This window comes from Scomber scombrus, chromosome 18 (genome assembly GCF_963691925.1).
Source record: "Scomber scombrus chromosome 18, fScoSco1.1, whole genome shotgun sequence".
Classification (NCBI taxonomy): Eukaryota; Metazoa; Chordata; class Actinopteri; order Scombriformes; family Scombridae; genus Scomber; species Scomber scombrus.
This window is the reverse complement of record NC_084987.1, coordinates 22752783-22772773: the sequence shown is the minus strand read 5'-3', so window position 1 is coordinate 22772773 and position 19991 is coordinate 22752783. Positions and strand designations below refer to the sequence as shown.

Genomic DNA, 19991 nt, shown 5'->3' with positions numbered 1-19991 from the left:
TAGCTGTTGTGGCTTTAAAAAAAATCTGATTTGACCACAATGATGTTGCAGGTCAACCATGAAACTAGCATGACTGACCCTGTGCGGCTCACAGTTATTAGCATGACTAATAATCTCAGAGCTCACAGCGCAAATGAATCCAATTACACACCTCAATCATCATCGGTTTTATTAAGCCTAGACTCCAGGGCTCTTGGGCAGATAGAGATGTAAACTCAGTACAGTCTGGAAATTTCTGCAATCAAAAATAGCAGCCTTTGTTGGTGGGTGCTCACTGTTTTATTGTTCTCTTTGTGAGGAGCGTTGTGTTTTTGGTCAGGTGACTGTGTTCAATTCACTCCCTGTGAGTCTGAACAGCGGTGCCTCTCCACACTGATGACTGCTTAATGGTCTGCAACTGTGAGACTCATCTGCGTGAGAGCCGACAGCCCTCGTGGATGCTGGCATCAACTAAAACTCCGATCCCTCAGCGAATAACTATCTATGACAGGGACACACTTCATTTAAAATCACCATGACGACTTATATACTCTGCTGTGACGGAAGCGGGGACCCACTTTAATGCTGACCATGTTCCACAAACCCATCAGCCTCATTGTTCCTCTTTCCATATTTAACATAATCCCTCATTTATCCCCCACAGTGAAAATATCTGAAGCCGCTGAGGAGAGAAAGCAGGAGGAACCACAGAGAAAGTCAGAGAGGGAAAGAAAGATGATGCCGGAGAGAGACAAAGAGAAGTGAAAATGATGATATTTCAGTCAAGTCTGGTGCTTCTAGGCATTTCCAGGCAGGTCCAGCCAAGCTAAATGACTTAATAGCATGCAGAGGCCCAGTCAGTGCAGCAGTGCTGTGAAGTGTGTGCCCAGACAAGTGCTTTCTTCCATTAGTGAAACGCAACCCTACTGGGTGTTCCTTGGCAACCCTCTAAACACTAATAGGAGCATGAAATCAAAGCTGAGGGGGTTTAATCAGTAGCTTCAAATTAGAGATGTTAGGGGCATTGCACACTGTGGACAACCATTTATGGGGCAATTAAAAGACAACATAGTGGCTGTTTCCATTGGGACTGCTGGTCTGTGCAGGGCTCGGGTATGTGTATAGCAGCAAATGTGTGATAATTGTGGTAGTGTGCTGTCACTCGTGGACAAGTGCTCTTAAACACTTTGCCTGAGGCAAAGCTGTAAAGCAGTGGGTGGTAGGCCTTTTTGGAAGCATATGCTGTAGTACTACCACCCCAAGAGCATTTTTTTGTCCATTACTGTTATTCTTAGTGAGAAAACCAAAGTGCCCAACCAACCAATTTACTCTCTAAACAGTCTATCCACAATGGTCAACATGGGTGAAGCTTTGAGTTGAGAAATGCCTGTATTGGTAGCTTTCAGATTTCATTACCAGTGTGACTGCAGGGATGGCAATGTTGGTCTGATGGTTGGTCGGTCCATCACTTTAGTCCAGATCAAGATTTCTCAACAATTATTGGATGGATTGGCATGACATTCGTGGTACCAATAGAATAAATCCTACAGACTTTAGTGATCTGACTGATTTTTCCTCTAGCACCACCATCAGGTTGACATTTCTGGTTTTGAGTTGACAGCTATCGGAGAGATTGTCAGAAAATGTGGTTCAGACATTCATGTTCCCCTCAGAATGAATTGCATATAACTTTGGTGATCTCTTTACCTTTCGTCTAGCACCATCCTCCTGTCACAATTTATAACTTAAATGATTTGGTTTATGACCTAATGTCCAAACAACTAGTGACGTTCCCATCAGCCTTTGCTGTACTTTGTGGTTTTGCTAATTAGCCAACACTAGCATGCTAACACACTAAATTAACATTGAACATGGTAAACATTATATCTACTCAACTTCTGCATGTTAGCATTGTCATTGTGAGCATCTTAGCATGCTTATCTTAGAATTGAATGAAAGGCATTTCTGTGACTGAATACAGCTTCTAAGAGATTTTAGCATGGTTGCAGAAGCTGTTAGTACATCGAACCCCCCTTCCCCCACACATTTCCCATATTGGAATTGGAGAATTGTGTCCAACAGTTTCTGTAACTTTGCAAAACTGACTTCACACCTTGAGGTCTCTACATAGCTGATTGGCCAACTGTCTGGAGATGAGAGGCCAGGTTTTGAATGTCTCTCGAAGGTTCTTTTTCATTCTATACACAACTATTTCAACCACTTTTTACTTGAACCACCAAGGGCAACACTATGAATGTCTTACAGGTTAGAAAATGTGCACCATTATTAGCCTGGCTAACGCCAGACCATATCTCAGTCAAAAATGGTCTGGGGAGGAGCCGTTCATTTCCTCGTATTTGAGGCGGGATCAACTGCTTCTGTCCGCTACTGGACAAACTTACAGCCAATCATATCAACGATACACAATGCTGTATTCAGAGCGGGGCTAACTGGTATATAAGGGTTTTGCCAAAGCCTGTAGGGTGCAGCGTGAACACATCCTTTTTATGAAGGAAATCATGTAGCGCAAGTTTTTGTTCTATTTCTATTTTCAAAGTGAACTTGCCTTCCAATTTATTTAGCACACAATCTACTGCTGCTTCAAACGGTTGCTGCACCTCCTTGGCCGCCATGCTGGATGTAAACAGAGTCGTTCTACGGTCGTCACCGTATTGAGCCCGCCTCATCGTTCTGTGATTGGTTCCCTATCTCAGGCGAAGATTTTGTCTTAGTGGCCATGCTCACATTCAGAGGGAAGTAGAATATTGCTCATATGAGAGCATGGGTATACCCAGACTACACCATTATACCCGTATTTAAATGATATCAGGTCCCCATGACTACTCCACCTTAGAGAGGCCGTTTTCAACAGTTATAAACACTTTCACTTTCCAACGTTATCAGACAACAGATGATTTAATTTGTTTTGTGAAAAGGCAAAAACAATCTATGCATCTATCAGTGAAACTAAATGTGATCATAAGTAGGGTAAGTGCATTAATAATATAGTATTTATTGCTACTATATAATAAAAATAACATGATTTCCACTATAATGTATTTTACATTAGGAAGGATACATGTTACATTCCTTTCTTTTTAAACTTTGATTAAAGACCTCATGGCCTCACTGCCAAACCAAACCTGTAGTATGCCCTTAGAGATAAGAGCAGGGGAAATTTGTGAGAGAGTAAGAGAAAGAGTGACGGTAGGAAGTTAAAGCAGAGAGGAACAGTACGGGTAAGGTGGAAAGGTGATGGGGTTAGGGGAAAATACAGCTGGGATGAATTATTCATGTGTGGATGGCATCCTTGTGAATCATGTCATGCATTATTTCAACCAACGCTTCTCAATTATCGCTCTCCGCTGCAGTGGGATGCGCTCCAGCTCCCTGCGTCTTCTCTTCTCCTCCTTCCCCCTGCCCCGACCGCTCCTTCAAGGATTCACCGTTAAATACAACGACATTGTCAAAACAGCTTAGGGCAGCCAGGATTATGATTCCTTAAAATGAAACTACTCATTCAGGACTCTGACACGTCCAAAAACGCAACGTTCAAGGATGCACAATGATTTCGAAAACAGCAGATTGGTAAAAAAAAAAAAAAAGTGGAAGTAGACATGGATGTTTATTACATGCTTACTCACAATCACGATTTAGACACAGAGAGAGTGATGAAGGAATGACGCATTAATACAGACATGATTAATGACGGCATGAGCGCAGAGCCCGTGTTTGTGCGCACGAGGAAACTGGAGGATTCTGTGTGTGTAAGTAATCAGATCTTGATTTGTGTCAGTGGGTATTAGTCGAATGGGAGCGCGCATTCAGACTTGCCCTTTTTTTATGAATATGTGTCTATTAGGAGACAATAACCGAGGATGTTTTACTTAGAGCGATGAGATGAATGGAGAGGGTTGTGGAGATGAAGGGAGCGCGAGAGCAGGAACTATTAGAGGAATTACATTTGAGAGAGGAAGGGTAAAGGATTTGACATAAATACATTTTACATATCCTTATTTTACATGTAAGTCTTTATAATCAAATGATTACACAACGGATATACACATTTAGAAGCACAGTGGGAGAAAAAGAAGTCAGGATATACTGTATGTTCCTCCACATAAAGATTAGGATCTCTACAATCTCTTTTTAGAGATATCGGAGAATCTTAAATCTATAATTAAATCTATAAAAACTGTGTAAAACCATCTTTACAAGTGTGTTCCCTGTTTTTAGAAGGTTGTCTGAAGCAGCGAGTTCATCAAAAGATAGGAGACAAACGGCCTGTCGATGTGTTATCGTCATGTGGTAATGATGTCAATGAAGCTGCGAGGGACAAATCAAGCATGGTGGAATCAGCCTGAGGGACGGCACTGCAGCAGAGCGCCAAGATGCAGATTGCTTCCATTAGTATGCCCCTTTCTGCAAATGGCAAGCAGACTCTATTCAGCCCGTGTTAGCGATAAGACGAGAGGTGGAGGGTTGGAAAAGAACAAAACAAACACAAGACAACAGACGGTAACAGATGGAAATATTATGTATCTCAGACTCATGAGGTAGTAGATGAAATGTACCAATGCAGCAAGAAGCTCTCAGATTTGCTTATCATATGAAGCTAAATCTAAGAGGTGCTATTCCATGATCATAAGTGTTCCTTTTTTTATATGGTCTTGGTATCCTTTGGTATGTAAGGCTAACAATTCTATCATCAAATTCTTGGATACATTTGAAACACGGCGGTTTGTAAGACCTGTCATCCGACCACATCTGAAGGTAAAACTGTTAAAACTGTTCTGAAAGGCCACACTCAAAACATGAAAAGCTTGTTTCTACAGAGAGAGAGGAGCGAGGTGCCATGAATCGTACAAATGGGAATAACAGTGTGCAGTCTCTCCTTCAAAAGGCTTTTTTATGTGTTGTACTTGTTAGTGAAGTGACAGGAGTAGTTGTGTGAAGAACGACAAAAAAAGAGAGTTTGAGAGATAAGTTCAAGCCCTCTGGACTTTTCAACAACTCTGCACACCGGGCCAATTGCAATTAAAATAAAGTGTCAGACGCTTCAAGCAAATCATTTGTAGTATAGTGACACCTTTAACTAGATAATAAGGACAGTTTGCAATCAAACTTAATTGTCGATGATAGTCTAACATTTTTGGAAATATGCTTATTTGCTTTTTTACCAAGAGTTAGATGAGAAGATCACTACCTTGCTCATGTTTACAGGGTAAATATTAGGCGACAGTCAGCAGCAAGTTATCTTAGCTTAGCAAGGTAACTGGCAAAACCCCCCAAATAAAAAACAAAACAAAACAAAAGTAAAACAAAACAAGGTACATCATACTATATCTATTTGTGAGCTTTACATGTGTTGCTAGGTGGACTATTTCACCGTTTACCCTGTTTCTATGCTAAGCTATGCTAACTGGCTGCTGGCTATATAATTAACATACAGACATGAGAGTAATATAAATCTTCTCATCTAAATCTTGGCACAAAAGCCAATAAGACCACTGAATTTTTAATAAGTTGATCCATGAGTCCAAGTGGAGGTTTTTGCCAAATTTGAAGAAATTCCCTTAAGGCGTTCCTGAGATGTTGCCTTAAGGAGAATGGGACACATTGACATACAGATGTATGGACGCATGTATGGACAGACAATCCAAAAACACAATGCCTCTGGCCACTGCTATGGCCAGCGTAGAGGCATTAAAGAGGAGGAGGACTAGATGGATCTATCTGGGCTTCTATGTGACCCCCCTCTCTCTTAACAGTTGTATATAGTGAATGTTAAACTTTAAAGGGTAAGAAAGATGATCACTCATAAGTAAATTATTCAGCAGATGTTCAGTCTTTCTTTGGCATCTAATCTAATGAAAGCAGTTCTCAGAGCTCTTGTATCACGCAAACCAACTGCAGACCCATTTCTGTGACGTGCAGCCATAAGATCTAATGCTTTTGACAAGATTGGGAAGGTTATTCATGTGTAAAGTACAAAGAGATGCCTCGCTGTCACTGGCATCCCATTATGTGTCATCATGTACAACGACTTCAATCTCCGCAGTGCAACATATATATATATGAGATTTGGGCTAATGGATGATATGAAAGACACTGCGCCTGTCTGAGTACATCACCATCACCGTCACCTTTACTCACATGTGGTTCTCACCAGGATTTTGGCTAATGGGAGGCTCTAAGCACAGGAAGGTGACTGAAAAAACAGACAAGGTACAGAGCAGTCCAAAAAGCGACGTGTATTTCAATCTGCTAACATGGTGAAGAATGACGACTGAGAAAACAACATGATCGTATTCACGGATGGAGGGGCACACAACTCAATGCTTGCAAACACAACTGCAATAGAAAGGGAATGGGGCACATGCACAACAAAAGCACACCCACTCGTGTATACACGTACACACAAATCGCAAGCACGCACAGTGATGCGCTTGTTTGAATGAGCAAAGTGTGATTGCACATTGGAGGCACTGATAGTCTGCTGAGAATCTACCCAGGCGCCCAAACACTTGTTTGTAGTATTACACTCTACGGAGCATAAATGTATTCTATGTTACACAGACAAAACCTTTTCATAATTGTGTTGTAGCATCATTAATCCCTGTCTCTCTTTTTCTATTGTGCCTTTCATTGTTTTTCTTCCCACTGGATGGGAAAATAGATATTCTTTGTCTTGTCCCCTTCCATTTTTATCCAGTTAATTCCCTCCTTTTCCAAATCTGCTCTGTCAAATTCCTTAAAAACCTATATCAATGGGACCGTTAGCCGTGTATCATCTGCTTCCCTCATTCTTTGTCTGTCTTTTATATATTTTGCTGACGATTATCTATTTTATAATCCATTACATCACAGAGATCTACAGAATATACCTGGGTGTACCTTCAATGACAGTATTAAGGTTGAATATCAAAATCTTCTCTTTGGAAAAACATCTATGGTCACTTAAGAGATAAAGTGTGTGTTTTACTCCAGGTCTGTGTGTGTCTTATTGTTGGCATACAGCACTAAAGACTATGGCTGACTATGTATGATTATGTATGGATCAGAGACGCCCTCTCCAGATTTCATTAATAAAGTTATAATCCTCAAGAATTCCACTGAATCAAACCCTATTTTTCTATTTATGATCAGCATTTTTTCAGCAATGACCCTTTAGTGTGTTTGCATTCTGTAATAGTCTCTATATGGATGTTTGCATTGTTTCTGCACTGGATTCAAACTGCCTTCACACATGAGCATGAGGGATTTATAGGACATGATGCAGCATGTGATCTGAGCGTTACCGTTAGCAATTTAATCTCACTGATATCAGCCTCAGTGTTTACTGTTCATAACACACTGCTCATGCAATCCTAATATTTCCTACTGCTGCTGACGAAACAGTGTCTTTAATTGTGAAGCAGTCACAGGAAACAAGCAATGCATTGTGTCACTGTGGTTATCTTTTATAATGGAAAGCGCGTCTATAAGACAAGACAACATTGAGTTTTTGACAGCGGATCAGATTTACACACTGCAGGGAGTAATGGAACCAGAAGGAGCAGCTGCAGCGATACAGCGAGCTGTTAGATGAGGAGCTGCGGGTGACAGCATGAAGTCAGATCTCCCGTGAGTATAGCATGATGGAAAAAAGGACAATTATTGACCGTCTTCGATATAAATTTTTTCCCTTTTTTAAATTTTTTTTTCTTTATTGTGGCTTAGCAACAGTCAAAAGCAGCAGTATGCACGATAACGCCTAATGTTACAACTAAATATCCAAGAACAATGCACCAATGCCTCATAAAACAGCATTGAATTGTTCCACTTCAAAGTTAATGTACCTCTAGTAGTAATTGTTCCTTTGCTCCATTGATCCTGCTTTTCCTGGGAAATCAGCAAGTTTCTCAGGAAGTGATCGTTTTCATTTAGTGGGTAAAACTTCAACCCTAGATATTACAGTGTCAAGTGAACACTGCTTCTCTTTCACACATACCTCCCCGCTCATTCACTTATCTGTTATCACCTGGATTCACTCCAGAACTCTCAACCTCTCTCCCCCCTCTCTCTGGCTGCCTTTTCATCTTTGTTTGATGATTTTCTGCAGAAGAGATTCCAGATTTCAGACAAGTTAGATGGACATCAAATGTGTGGACCAAATCAGTTTCGCAGCCCATTTGAAGTGCGAATGCGGTAATTTTGAGAATGTGAGTGAAATGCTCACAGCTATACACAAAAACAACACAGATTTGGTCCAGCAGCCACATGCAAAGATGTAAGAATAGTAGATTGCGTGCTTGTTGTACATGCAGATTGGGGACTGCTGTTTGCCAGAAGTGTCTAAGGTGCTGTGTGAAGCAGGGCAAGTCCACCATCCTTGCAGCACCCCTGAAAAATGGATCAAAGCTAATAAGCAGAAATGTTCAGTCTAATCTAATTTCACAGGAATGGTTCACTCCTGTCAAAACCACTGGATAGTCAACAGGAAGGCATAAACATGCTCTCGCTCTAGATCCATTCACTGCATAACCCATCAGGTTTATGCAACAACTGCCTCGGGGCCTGCCAGGAAACTGGTGCATGGAGCTTGCCCAGGCAGCTCAACTGTACAACCTCGCTACAGAGAGAGCGAAAGAGAGGAACCGGTTAAGGCGACGAGGAAAAGGAAAGGTGACAGATGAAACGAGGAGGCTGTTTGATGACGCAAACATCAAAACGGTAAGGTGATGCAATCCAGCGTCGGCTCGGGTAGGGTGATTATCGTCGTTGAGCGGTGAGATCAGTGCCGCGATTGCGTTCCAGGCTGAGAGGGAACTGTGAAGACTGTGGTGAATTATCTGCCTCCATGGAAATCAACAGTGCAGATAGGTAGAGCAGATAGAGGCTCAGTGAACGTGCAGCACTTCTTCCTTTCCATGAACAGAATTCTTTTTTAATTCCTCTTGGGCTTTCTCTCTGAGCAGTGATTTCATCTATTCTCTTTTTTCTTTTTTTGCCTGGTTCTTACACTTTTTTTTCTCTTTCTCCGTATCTTTTCTGATAACTCAACTTGTAGCCTGCATTAACATCACCTCCCCTCTTATCTCTGCCCTTGCTGTTGCAAACTAAAAAACAGAAGTCAAGCGGCAGAAGTGAGAAAGCCTTCAATCAGACAAAAAACAACAACTTTTCTTCTCAGAATTGAAAGAGAAATAATTTAAATGAATGGCCTTAACATGAACCTATTGTATTATTGAGTGATGAAGGACACTTTCATGTTTTTATTTGTGCTGAGAAATGTGACAGTGAGGAAAATACTCAAGGGGAAAGGGGGGGAGGGGTTCCTCCAGTCAAACAATCGCAAAGCTTCAAATTCTGGATTTCAAACTCAATTCATCCTTGGGGCGCTCTGAACAGCTCAGATAAATAAACAATGCAATGGCAATGATTCAAACAACATGCAACTACGTGGTTTCAGTATTAACAGTGTCCGTAGTAACCACCATAGCAACAATAGAAAGCCTAAAAAACTGATAACTGTCAAGCAAGACATCGAAGATTATGAAAACCAAGTGCACATTTCTCGCTAGAAATGTTATCAAGATGTATTTAAATGCCAAAAATTTAAATATTGCATTTTCCACTGAGAATAAAAAGGCATGTCAGCATTTCTTTCCCCCCTAAAATAAACTTCAAAGTCACATAATGTGGATTGCCATGATAACAGGTTGAGAAAATAACCTTGTTTTATAGCCTCAACCTGGTTTAGGGGACTGTACAACTAAATCTCCAAGAAAGTACCATTTAAAGCCATTTCTCTCCATTGAATGGTCATGGCGGATTCATAGTGGTTGAGTGCCCAGACATATGCTTTCATGGCAGCCGGTGTCACAGCAACTGATGCACCCCCTCTCCCACCATGAAGCCCATCCTGCCATCTGTCTCATTAACCTGGGTTAGCAGCATAGTGGCTTTGACTGTGTGCTTGCGTTTGTGGGTCTGTGCTTTAAAGAGAAAAAGGGAAATGTGGCATGCAATAAAGTAAAGAAGAAGACGGACAGCAAAGGAGATTATAAGGCAAAAGCTTAGGAGAGAATAGACCGGTTAAGATACAGGCAGACACAGAGCCACTGATCCATGTCTGTGCAACTGTGCATGAATGTGAGAGTTTTTCTTTCAGGTCATGGTTCCTCTGGGTGAGGCATAGTGCAGTTTAATGTCAGTCCACTGACATTATGACTGAGGATGTGAGGATGCTGACAGGACACCTCTGTGACAGGCAGTCAAACATGTAGGACAACTGAAATATGCTGCAGCATCACTGGCTATTGGTCATGGTTAAGTGTTGAGTTGCCAGCATTTACTGAAGAGCTTTTCTTTACATACTAAACAAATAAATATTGAATGTCATAGAGGTGGTATACTGTACAGAGTTTGGCCTCGTCGCACCACAAAAAGTGAAACGGTGTCACATAGTAGTTGTCGAACCAGCTGGTGAGCTAACTGCTAACATGCTCGTCTGCTAGGAACATGTTAATGCAAGTCAGTCACATTAAGTCTGCTTGCTTCTTTCTGTTCTCTCTGTCCTGAATTGTTTATTCAGACTTGTTAAAGCAGGGAAAAACCTCTAGAAAAATACAAACTGTCAGTTAGCTGCCGTGTCAGTAGCTCGATGCTAATAGGACAATACGTTCAGTTTCTTCATAAGACATATTTGCAATATTGACTCCTGTCTCATAACTGTCAGTAAACTATTCTTATCTTGTAGAGTATAATCTGACAGGATGTACATTTATGTGGATGGTGAAACACATTGAAGCATTTTTATTGTAAATTATTTCTTTTTTATATTATTTAGGACTACCTAATTTTGTCTATAGTTTTGACTGTTGTGCACAACAACACTAACGCAAATATTTTGCCTGTGCAGACTTACTTGGTAATAAACCTGATTCTGCTTTTGATAAGCTGGATAGATAGCTTCCTCCATTTTGGACTCTTCATCTCTCTGTTCCCCCTTAAAGGTCAGCACCATGCTGATTATAAGAGCTTGATACCGGACCAAAAATGGTGCCCACTCAGTCTTTGCAAATTGCTTGACTGCCACATACGCCATGTTGTGCGGCCCAATGAAAATGCCAGTAGTATTTTCTCTGCTCGGCCCATAGACTATACATTATGATGACATCGCAGATTTTTAAGTGGCTTTTCTGCACTCAAGGAAGGTCTTACAAATATACAAACTCAATGTACCAAAAATTCATAATAGAAAGTCATAATTGACTTTGTTTGCAGTTTGAGGTGTCTTGGTAACAGTTTTACAGACGGCTCTTTTGTAATGGTGGTCCATGGGGAAAATGCTTTTTGGGCCGCAGGGGGATTTTTTGCTGCAATACTGTGAGTGACCACTGGGAAAAACTGTCTGCAAGGTTGATCAATGGAGCTCTATAATTACCCTATCATCACACTTAATGTAATACAATGTTTGTGTTGCTAGTTTGTGAAAAATGAACTACTTTTTTTTAATGAACTACTTTATTAACAAAAATTTAAATGATTTTACATAGGAGGCAGTGATGGTGAGTAGACAAAAGACATATATACATATGGATGCATTTGTCATTTACTGCCTGGTTAATGGAGCTTGCATAGTGATTTTTTTTATAGTCAGATCTTAACTACACATAAATCTCACCTGCCCTTGAAAGTAGTGTTGATTTCACCTGCAATGCAACTGGATGAGTCAGAACATTTTATCCATATTTATTAAGCTAAGTATTCATTTCATCTCACCGCAAGTGCCTTTCATCTCAGTGTGACTTCTGTTACATAAAAGACTACCTCTCCTGTTTATCTCCGGTTAAAGAGCAGGAGGTGGAACAGAAGAATATCATTTTGATGTCTTCCTGTGCATTTGAAGTCTGTTTTATTATCACCTAATCTGCAGATTCTAGGGCAGACGAGCACTAGCAGTTCAAAGATGAGCATGTGCTAATTGGAAGGCGAAACAAACATAGGTGTGGGAAGAGGTCAGAAAGGGTGAGGTACAAAGGGTTTGCAGAGGTAGAGGAGGTGTTGATGAGAATGACGACAATCTTGGATAAAAGAGTGTGGGGGGAAGGAAAAAATGTATTGACTGGTATTTTTCAGCAAAAGGAAGAAGGCAAAACTTAACATCAATGAGGCTAAAATTTCATAGGACAGACAGGAATGGTGCTGCATGGAACATGAAGGCAAAAAGGTCAAATGTACATGAGTTGAAGTGACCACAAGGAATGCTCAGAGCTGTGGTGGTAAAGGAATACTAAAGCATCAACCTCAAGTTTGAGATACAAGATATTCGTTGATTCCTTCGACGTTACATCTTCAAGCTTTATGAGGGAACTACAGCAGTAAAAGTGATGTCATCAATTTGAAAGTAACCTGTAATCCATGTCTTTATGCCTGCTGTAGATTCAACGATATACTCAATCCGTTTAACATTCTGCTCAACTCAACGAAAACATACAGCACACTCATAATGTCACTCAGTACGCACAGAGGAAAGTCATGAGATAGACAGACTGAGGGAAAGAAGAAAAGCAAAACTGATCAAAGGAAGGGTTTTTACAGAAGAACACACACTGTCAGATTGAATCTGTGCTGGATAAAGTTAATTCATCCTGCACTTAACTGACTTACGAGCTCCATTAGGCAAACTTGGAAGATGCCCTGAAAATGAACCAAACTGTGTCTGTGTGGAGAATTTTCAGTGTTGTCACAGATACAACAGCTGCCTCGGGCTAAAATTCAACAGTATTCTATGTGCATAAAGTTTTACTCTCTAAACAGAAGTATGATAATGTTTAGTCCAAACTGAGAAAAATGTGACTTGTTTACAGGCACTTCAAATTTTATCCAATCTTTCTTAAATTTATGCAAATGGTCAAATCAGAGGAATGTGTTCAACTTTTATTACTTAAGTCAAATAATCCCATAATCAACATTTATACCAAATTTACACTCTGCTTAAGTTAAGCTTCTCATCCCCACTGTGGGACTGTCATAGTTACACTGGTACTTTAAAGTCAGTGCTTTTGTTGAAGAACAGTAGTCTGGGTACATTTCTCCTCTAACATTAAAAGTGAAAATATTCTTTGAAAATATATTGAAGTATGTAAGCTAAGATATCAAACACAAGTCTGATCTTATACTGAAATACTACAATTAAGTAGTTCATTTCTGTATTACAAGAAAAATGTTATTTCATTTCTCTACTTCTTTTTAGCATGATACCATACTAAAAACTAGGGGTGTGACGATACACTCAGCTCACGAGAACGAGACGAGACAAAACCAGATTTTAACATTATTTTTTAAGAGAACTTCAATGACAAAATATATGACTGGAAAAATAGTTTTTTTATTTGACTGAAAGCCACAAAATGCAAAACAATGCAGGTGCATTTGAAATGTTTAATTAATCATCTTGTAATGAATGTCACTTCAGTTCTACTTTAAGAATGAATTATCATATGCAGTATGCAATATGCAAGCACGGAAAAAGTTTTGCCCCCTCCACCCCACCAGGAAGGTAGGTAGGTGGGTTGATGGATGGATGGATGGATGGATAGATAAAAAACAAAGAAGTAAAAGTAAATTGCACAAATCCTATATCACCCAAATAGAACAACATACTTATAAAGTGTGTTTGAATTTAGTAGTATGACTAATCTTACTTTTTGCATCATAAGGCTACCATAGCTGTGCTAGATTCTCCTACTTCAGGCTTTCAGTGGTAAGACCTGAGGATGACCAACCCCTGCTCCTCTCTCCATCTGCTATTGCTGATGGTGAGATCTTATGAGCAGGTAGAAGCTGCTACTGTAGTTCACAAACTAGAACGAGGGCGCCCAATCTAACAAGGTCAATTGATCCACACGGTGACTTTAAAAAATAAGTGACGTCATCACACCCCTATGTTGTGCATATTGTATTTTGTTGTGTATATATGTATTTTTATTGTGAAGCACTTTGTAACTTAGTTTTTTGGGGCTATGTAAAAAAAGTCATTATGATTTTATATGCCTTTTTACAAGATTCTTGTTTTAAAATGAGTCAGCTGGAAAAGGGAACATCACTCCGAACTTTCAAGGTAAATATGTCACTGCATATGTGTGGTAACTAAGGGGGAAGAGGTGTAGAAAATGTCTATTGGATAGGAAGCTGTTGAGTGGTTGTGTCCACGTCACCACAACTCCAATCATGGAGACATTACTCACTAAAACACAATCTATCACAATTTAATCATTACTCTCCTGAAATTGTCATAAAATGACTTAACTCATGAGAATGTGAAGACAGTATGTTGATTTTTGGGCTTTACAAATAAAAATGGACAATTTGCAATACAACAGCACCACAAACTACAACTGGTAAATATCCATAAGGTAGTATCAACACAAAAATTAACCTTCATGACAGTAGCAATGATTGCAGGGATAATGCATTTGACTGCATTCGTTTCTGGTTGTACATAAAAAAACTGGTGAAAATGTCTTTAAGGATGAGAAGATATATTATTCATAGCTGCAGAAATAAGAACAGAAATGTGACTAACAGACCGGGGTGGGAAGATGCCCCGTCCCTCCTGATCTGTTTCAGTTACCACGCAGAGGACTCGCTCTTTGTGCTGGAACTTCAGGAAATGATTGATGATTTTAATTAGATGTTGGGATCCTACTGGGAGCTAAAAGAGAGCTAGAGTGCCCTCTGTTGGACTTGGAGGACTCTGGCATTGACCCAAATACACTGGTGGCTGATTACCTTCAGTGACTCAGCCAGGCAGGGTCTCCCTATTTATATAGTCATTTCTTCTAATCAAGCCCAAATTCTAACCTACATTTACAAGCAGTACATAAGCAATCATCTCTACATTTCTTGTATTAAGTGCTGCAGTATAAAGATGGAGTTCGCATATTTAGAATAAACGGATTTTTCTATATAAAAATGGTAGAGATCCAAACCTCTTACATTCTACCATATAAATGATCTTTAATTTTTTGTTAAAGATGGCTTGGCTTCAGTGCCGTGCAGCCATTTGATCAGCAAACACTAGGCACTGATTTTCTGCTGCATTGGGCAAAAAGAGATCAAGCTCCCCAGGAACCAGCAGCAAATGGCACAGCATATTCACACCAGACTGGCACTATCGCAGAGAGTCACTGCTTTGATTTACCTTGCTGCTCTATATACACGCCAAGGCCTCTTTCAGCGCAGGTTTCGGCACATTAGCAGGTGTGATGGCGCTTTTCCACTATACAGTTCTAGAACTACTCGGCTCGACTCGACACGGTACCAGGAACAACCTTTTCCATTACAAAAAAGTACCTACTCAACGTGGGCGGGGTCGTCATAGCACGGCTCCGCGAAACTGCTGTGACTTCGTTTTATACGCGACACAAAACACATAAACAATGGAGGACATTGAGGCAGTGGTGTACTTGCTGCTGTATTTGGCTTTTTGTCACACACAAAGCAAGAAAATTGCCGTATGGCTGTAACTATGGTTGTAACGCTGCTGCCGGTATTTAAAAATGCCGGGTTTGATTCTTGTGTGGGACGACTCATGACTCTTCCAGTGAAGACTCTCTGACCAATCAGTGGCCGGCAGTGTGTTGATGTCACATTTAGTACCGGCTCGGCTCGCTTGGAACCTCACCAGAGCAGGTACTAAAAAAGGACCAGGTACCAGGTACTATACCTAATGGAAAGGTTTAGTAGTCTGCTTGATGTGGGTGAGTAACTGTGAAGTGCAACTGCTGTATTTATCAGAAATGTTAAAAAGTAATGACGTGACGGTACAGCTTTTTTAATTCAACTGTAAGAAACAGTTTTAGTAAGAAAGAAAGAAGAAGAAAATGGTAGCAGTTTTATTCATTTAGAGAAGCTGCTAAATAAACTGTTATTGCAGTGAATGAATGAAAGTGAAGCCCTGATCCAGAGATGGGACAGATGTTCTCTGCATGTGGCCAAATGCTCCAAATTTCTCAAGGGATGAATGTCATTTTTAAACCAAAAAATAAAAAATCTCCTTTTTTTTACCCCCCTACCCACTCTAATAATTTTCACACAGTCCCTAAATATCAACATTAACAACAAAACTTCATTACTTTCACAAATATTTTAAATAATGTGCATTAATTAGATGAATAATGCGCAATTAATTGGTCTGCTTTGGGAAAAAAGCATAATTACATTCTAATATAACTTAATTTAATAAGTGTATTGTAGCTTTGAGACAAACTAAGGAATACTGAACACAGTGGTCCCACATTATATGAACTGCTGCACACAAACAGGAGTGTGTTTTCTAATGCCAATGTAAATTATTCTTGTTTTGGCTGTTAAATGCAGGGTGTGGATTTGCCCGTGGGGGTAGTCTGTACAGATGATTTGTTCCCTTTGTATTGTGGCTGTAGGCTGGTTGGGTTTGTGGTCTACTGTTTTTTTGTGGTCTGTAGGGGATGTAAGCGGTTCAGGTTTGTGTCAGTGCTCAGTCAGTGCCAGGTGTTATGCATTTCACGCTCACTGCCTTCCGTCTCACTTGGGGCTCAACAGCTACTCTCTCTCTCTTTCACACACACACACAAATACACACACACACACAGTACGTGCCCCCCTCCAAATTGCCTCCCTTTGTGCTCATTGTCTCTTTTTCTCACCTATCATCTTGAGTTTTTCCTTTCAGACAGCATCTGCTGCCCGCCATTATAACTCTGTTTCCACTCCCAACTTTTGCACCGCTGCTTTCTCTATCATTTGTGTTGTTGACCGTTTCTCTTTCTGCCTCTGGTTTCCTCACTTTCTGTCTCTTTCTATCTAATGACTTATCTGCCCATTCGTGTTACATCTCTGTGTGGTCTGAGTGGATTCTTGTTTCTGTTTTCCCTGCGCACACACACACACACACACACACACACACACACACACACACACACACACACACACACACACACACACACACACACACACACACACACACACACACACACACACACACACACACACACACACACACACACGTGAAGGATGGAGGGGGTTACTTCCATGCCGATTGCCAATCTGCTAATTATATCAATGGTGCAGCAGACACAACACTGCAAAAACTCACAAATTATACAAAGTAGGAAGCAAAATGACACTTTCTGTTGCACTTTCAGAGACGGGAACAAAGTATGAGAAGCAGATGAACAATTCAAACATCTCAGAATCAATATGCTACTTAGTCTCACTCTCCTTTTTTAACATAGACACTCGCCCGCCTGCATGCTTTTCTCAAACCTCCATTTCTCCATCTTCAGTTACACACTTATAAATACCCGACTCTTACCGTGAGGGTGGGAATGGCTGTGACAAGCGAGTAGATGAGCACCGGGGGGATCTTGCTGGTGTCGTCCGGACCCGGGTAGGGCTTTGAGAAGGTCTTGTCGTAGCAGAAGAAGCCCTGGACGTGCACGGGGAAGGTGTCCGTGTACTCGAAGTAATAAGCCAGAAGAACCGTCCCAGCCATGATCACCAGCTGGAAGTAGAACATTATTCCTCCGTTAGGAAGCGAGAAGATGAGAAGAGAAGAAGAGGAGGAGGAGAAGGGGGGCGGAGGTGGAGGCGGAAAAGGAGGAGGAGAGGGAGGGGGAGGAAGAGGGCAGAGTCAAGTCCCTGTTCCCCTCAGCCACGGGGAGATGCATAGGAGATGCATGTACGGACAGAGAGAGACAGTGTAAGGTTCAGTGTTTGGAGCCAAGATAGAGAGAGGGAGAGTGAAAGAGAGAGAGCAGGAGCCAGAAAAAGATAACACGACAAGAAATCGACAGGAGGAGGCTTCTCTCTTCATGAGATGAAAACGGGAACAAAAAAGAGAATAAAAGAGGGTTCCGCGGCAACACAAGCAGCAAAAACAAAGACTTGCATAGCGGGTGAGCGATAGAGAAAAAGAGCGCAAGAGAGAGATGGAGAGAGAGAGAAGAGAAAGGAAGGAGGGAGGGAAGTGGGAGGGAGAGAAAGGGGGAGCAGCCTTTATGCTGCTGGCACTTATGAATCTACTACAGTTGAGCTGTGGGTGTATTTGTGGATAGCATGTGTGTGTGTGTGTATGTGTGTGTGTGTGTGAGATGGTCCAAACCATCAGCTGGCGTCTCTACTAAAAAGTTTGATTCCTTTGAGTACTTCTAACTTCAACGATCATGTTTAAAGGCAAAAAATTAGAACCGATGATACATAATGTGTGACATGTTTTTGGATGAGGTGATAGGTACAAGTGAGTTGGTATCACTTGAAAAAGTTGTGTTAAAGTGTGCCAACAGAGTTTAATACATAACATTTAATAAATTGATCAATTTAGAAAAAGCTGTTATAAGTTAATTAAATGAATGTGCATTTAAATTTGAACTTTTATTTTAACTGAAGAAAAAAGTTTTTAAAAAAAAAATGATAATAATAATAATTCTGTCCCTATTCAGTCTTTAAATGATTAATTAATACATTCATTTTAAAGATGAAATAAAAGTTTTTTCAATGCTTTTTTTCCTGCCTATCATCCCATCCCAATTAATTTCTTTCCTAATTTAACATTTACAGCTTCATTTTGTGATCACTTTAATTTCAGAAGCAGTTTGTCATAGAAAAAGCGCTCTGATTGGACATCTTTTATGCTTCAGTGAGAGATGAGATCAAGCCAATTCTGGTCTTTCAAGTGGCTATAATCTTTCTTTTTTCTTTTTAATACAGTATATTAACAAAGGATGGATTAAATGTGATAAGATTAACCTACATTTCATCCGACTGCAGTTCCCCTCAACTCTATGCTTACTGCGTCTTTTAGCTCAGCAAAAAGCAAACAACTACATTTAGCAACTAGCTGCTAAGCACATAGCAGAGCATTTAGCTGCTAAAGAGACATATTTTTCTCAGGAGCTGGTGGAGATGAAAATCAGAGCTAAAAGAGATCAATTAGCCAGAAAAAAATCACTCCTAACAAACACTGATATTGATAAGTGTCTGTTGGATGAGTAAATAAGCAGCTGTTTGCTAACAAGTTCACTTAACTATCAAAGGTGTAAATATGTCAGTGTTTACTTCACAGCTTGTTCCCACTGCCCCAAAGGGACACTTAACATCCAGTGCAAACATCTTTGCCTCAGGTGGCTAGGTGACAAGAAACTCAACTCTATGCAAATAGCACATATTTACCACCTGTTAAACAGTTAGAACAGTAAAAATAGATTGTTTGGTCACTTAGAGGTAGCATAACAAGCTTTAAACAGAAAGATTGACATATTATGTCCTTATAAAGTTGATATACTGTAGCAAACATGTTAGCAAACAGAGAGCAAACTTAGAGCAACATTAGGATTTATGTGGAGTTGTGCTTCTGTCCTCCAGACAAATGCAAGTTTAATATTCAATGTCCTTTAGTCTTTGTTTTGGTCCCCGACGACTCCTGCATCAAACATCAGGCTCTTAAGCCGCTAAATGCTCTACTATGTTGACCAGCTAAATCTGCCTGTCTGCTGTTTGGCGCTGGGCTGATAGCATACAGCCTGTTAATGAGAATACAGCTGCCTGTTGTGACTAGAAAATATGTCCTATGAGAGTGATGATATGAGCCAAAACTGTGAATTTGTGGGCCGTAAAACCAAAACAATGAGCTGAAAGAGGCTGAACTGATAGTCGGGTGATAAAACCTCTGTGAGTTTGCCACTATGACCAATTCCAACACATTACATCTGTTTATATGATCCATTATGTTTAAAAAATGTGATTAGTGCACCTTTAATGTTGAGGTCAAATATAATTAACTTGAAGTACAGACAAGTATTTTCTCTCTCTTTCAATCACCTGCGCTGATGTCGTTTTAAGAGCCATATGATACGACGCCGTTCAGCATCAGCAAACCGATGTTCCCTCAGGAAGAAATTCAAAATTGACTCACGCGAAAACTCTAAATGGAGCTGAAGTCGAGGATAGCGAGAGCGAGGCTGAGTGTGTGGCAGTTTGAA

General features: G+C 40.4%; 1 protein-coding gene across 1 annotated transcript in view; it reads right to left on the bottom strand.

Moving 5' to 3' along the window:
• The window catches only part of plppr2a (phospholipid phosphatase related 2a), a 54933-nt gene that overhangs the window by 6468 nt on the left and 28474 nt on the right, over positions 1–19991 (bottom strand). Inside the window, exon 3 of the mRNA XM_062439025.1 lies at positions 17327–17515. Coding sequence (XP_062295009.1) covers positions 17327–17515 — 189 coding nt within the window. The remainder of the gene's footprint in view (positions 1–17326; positions 17516–19991) is intronic.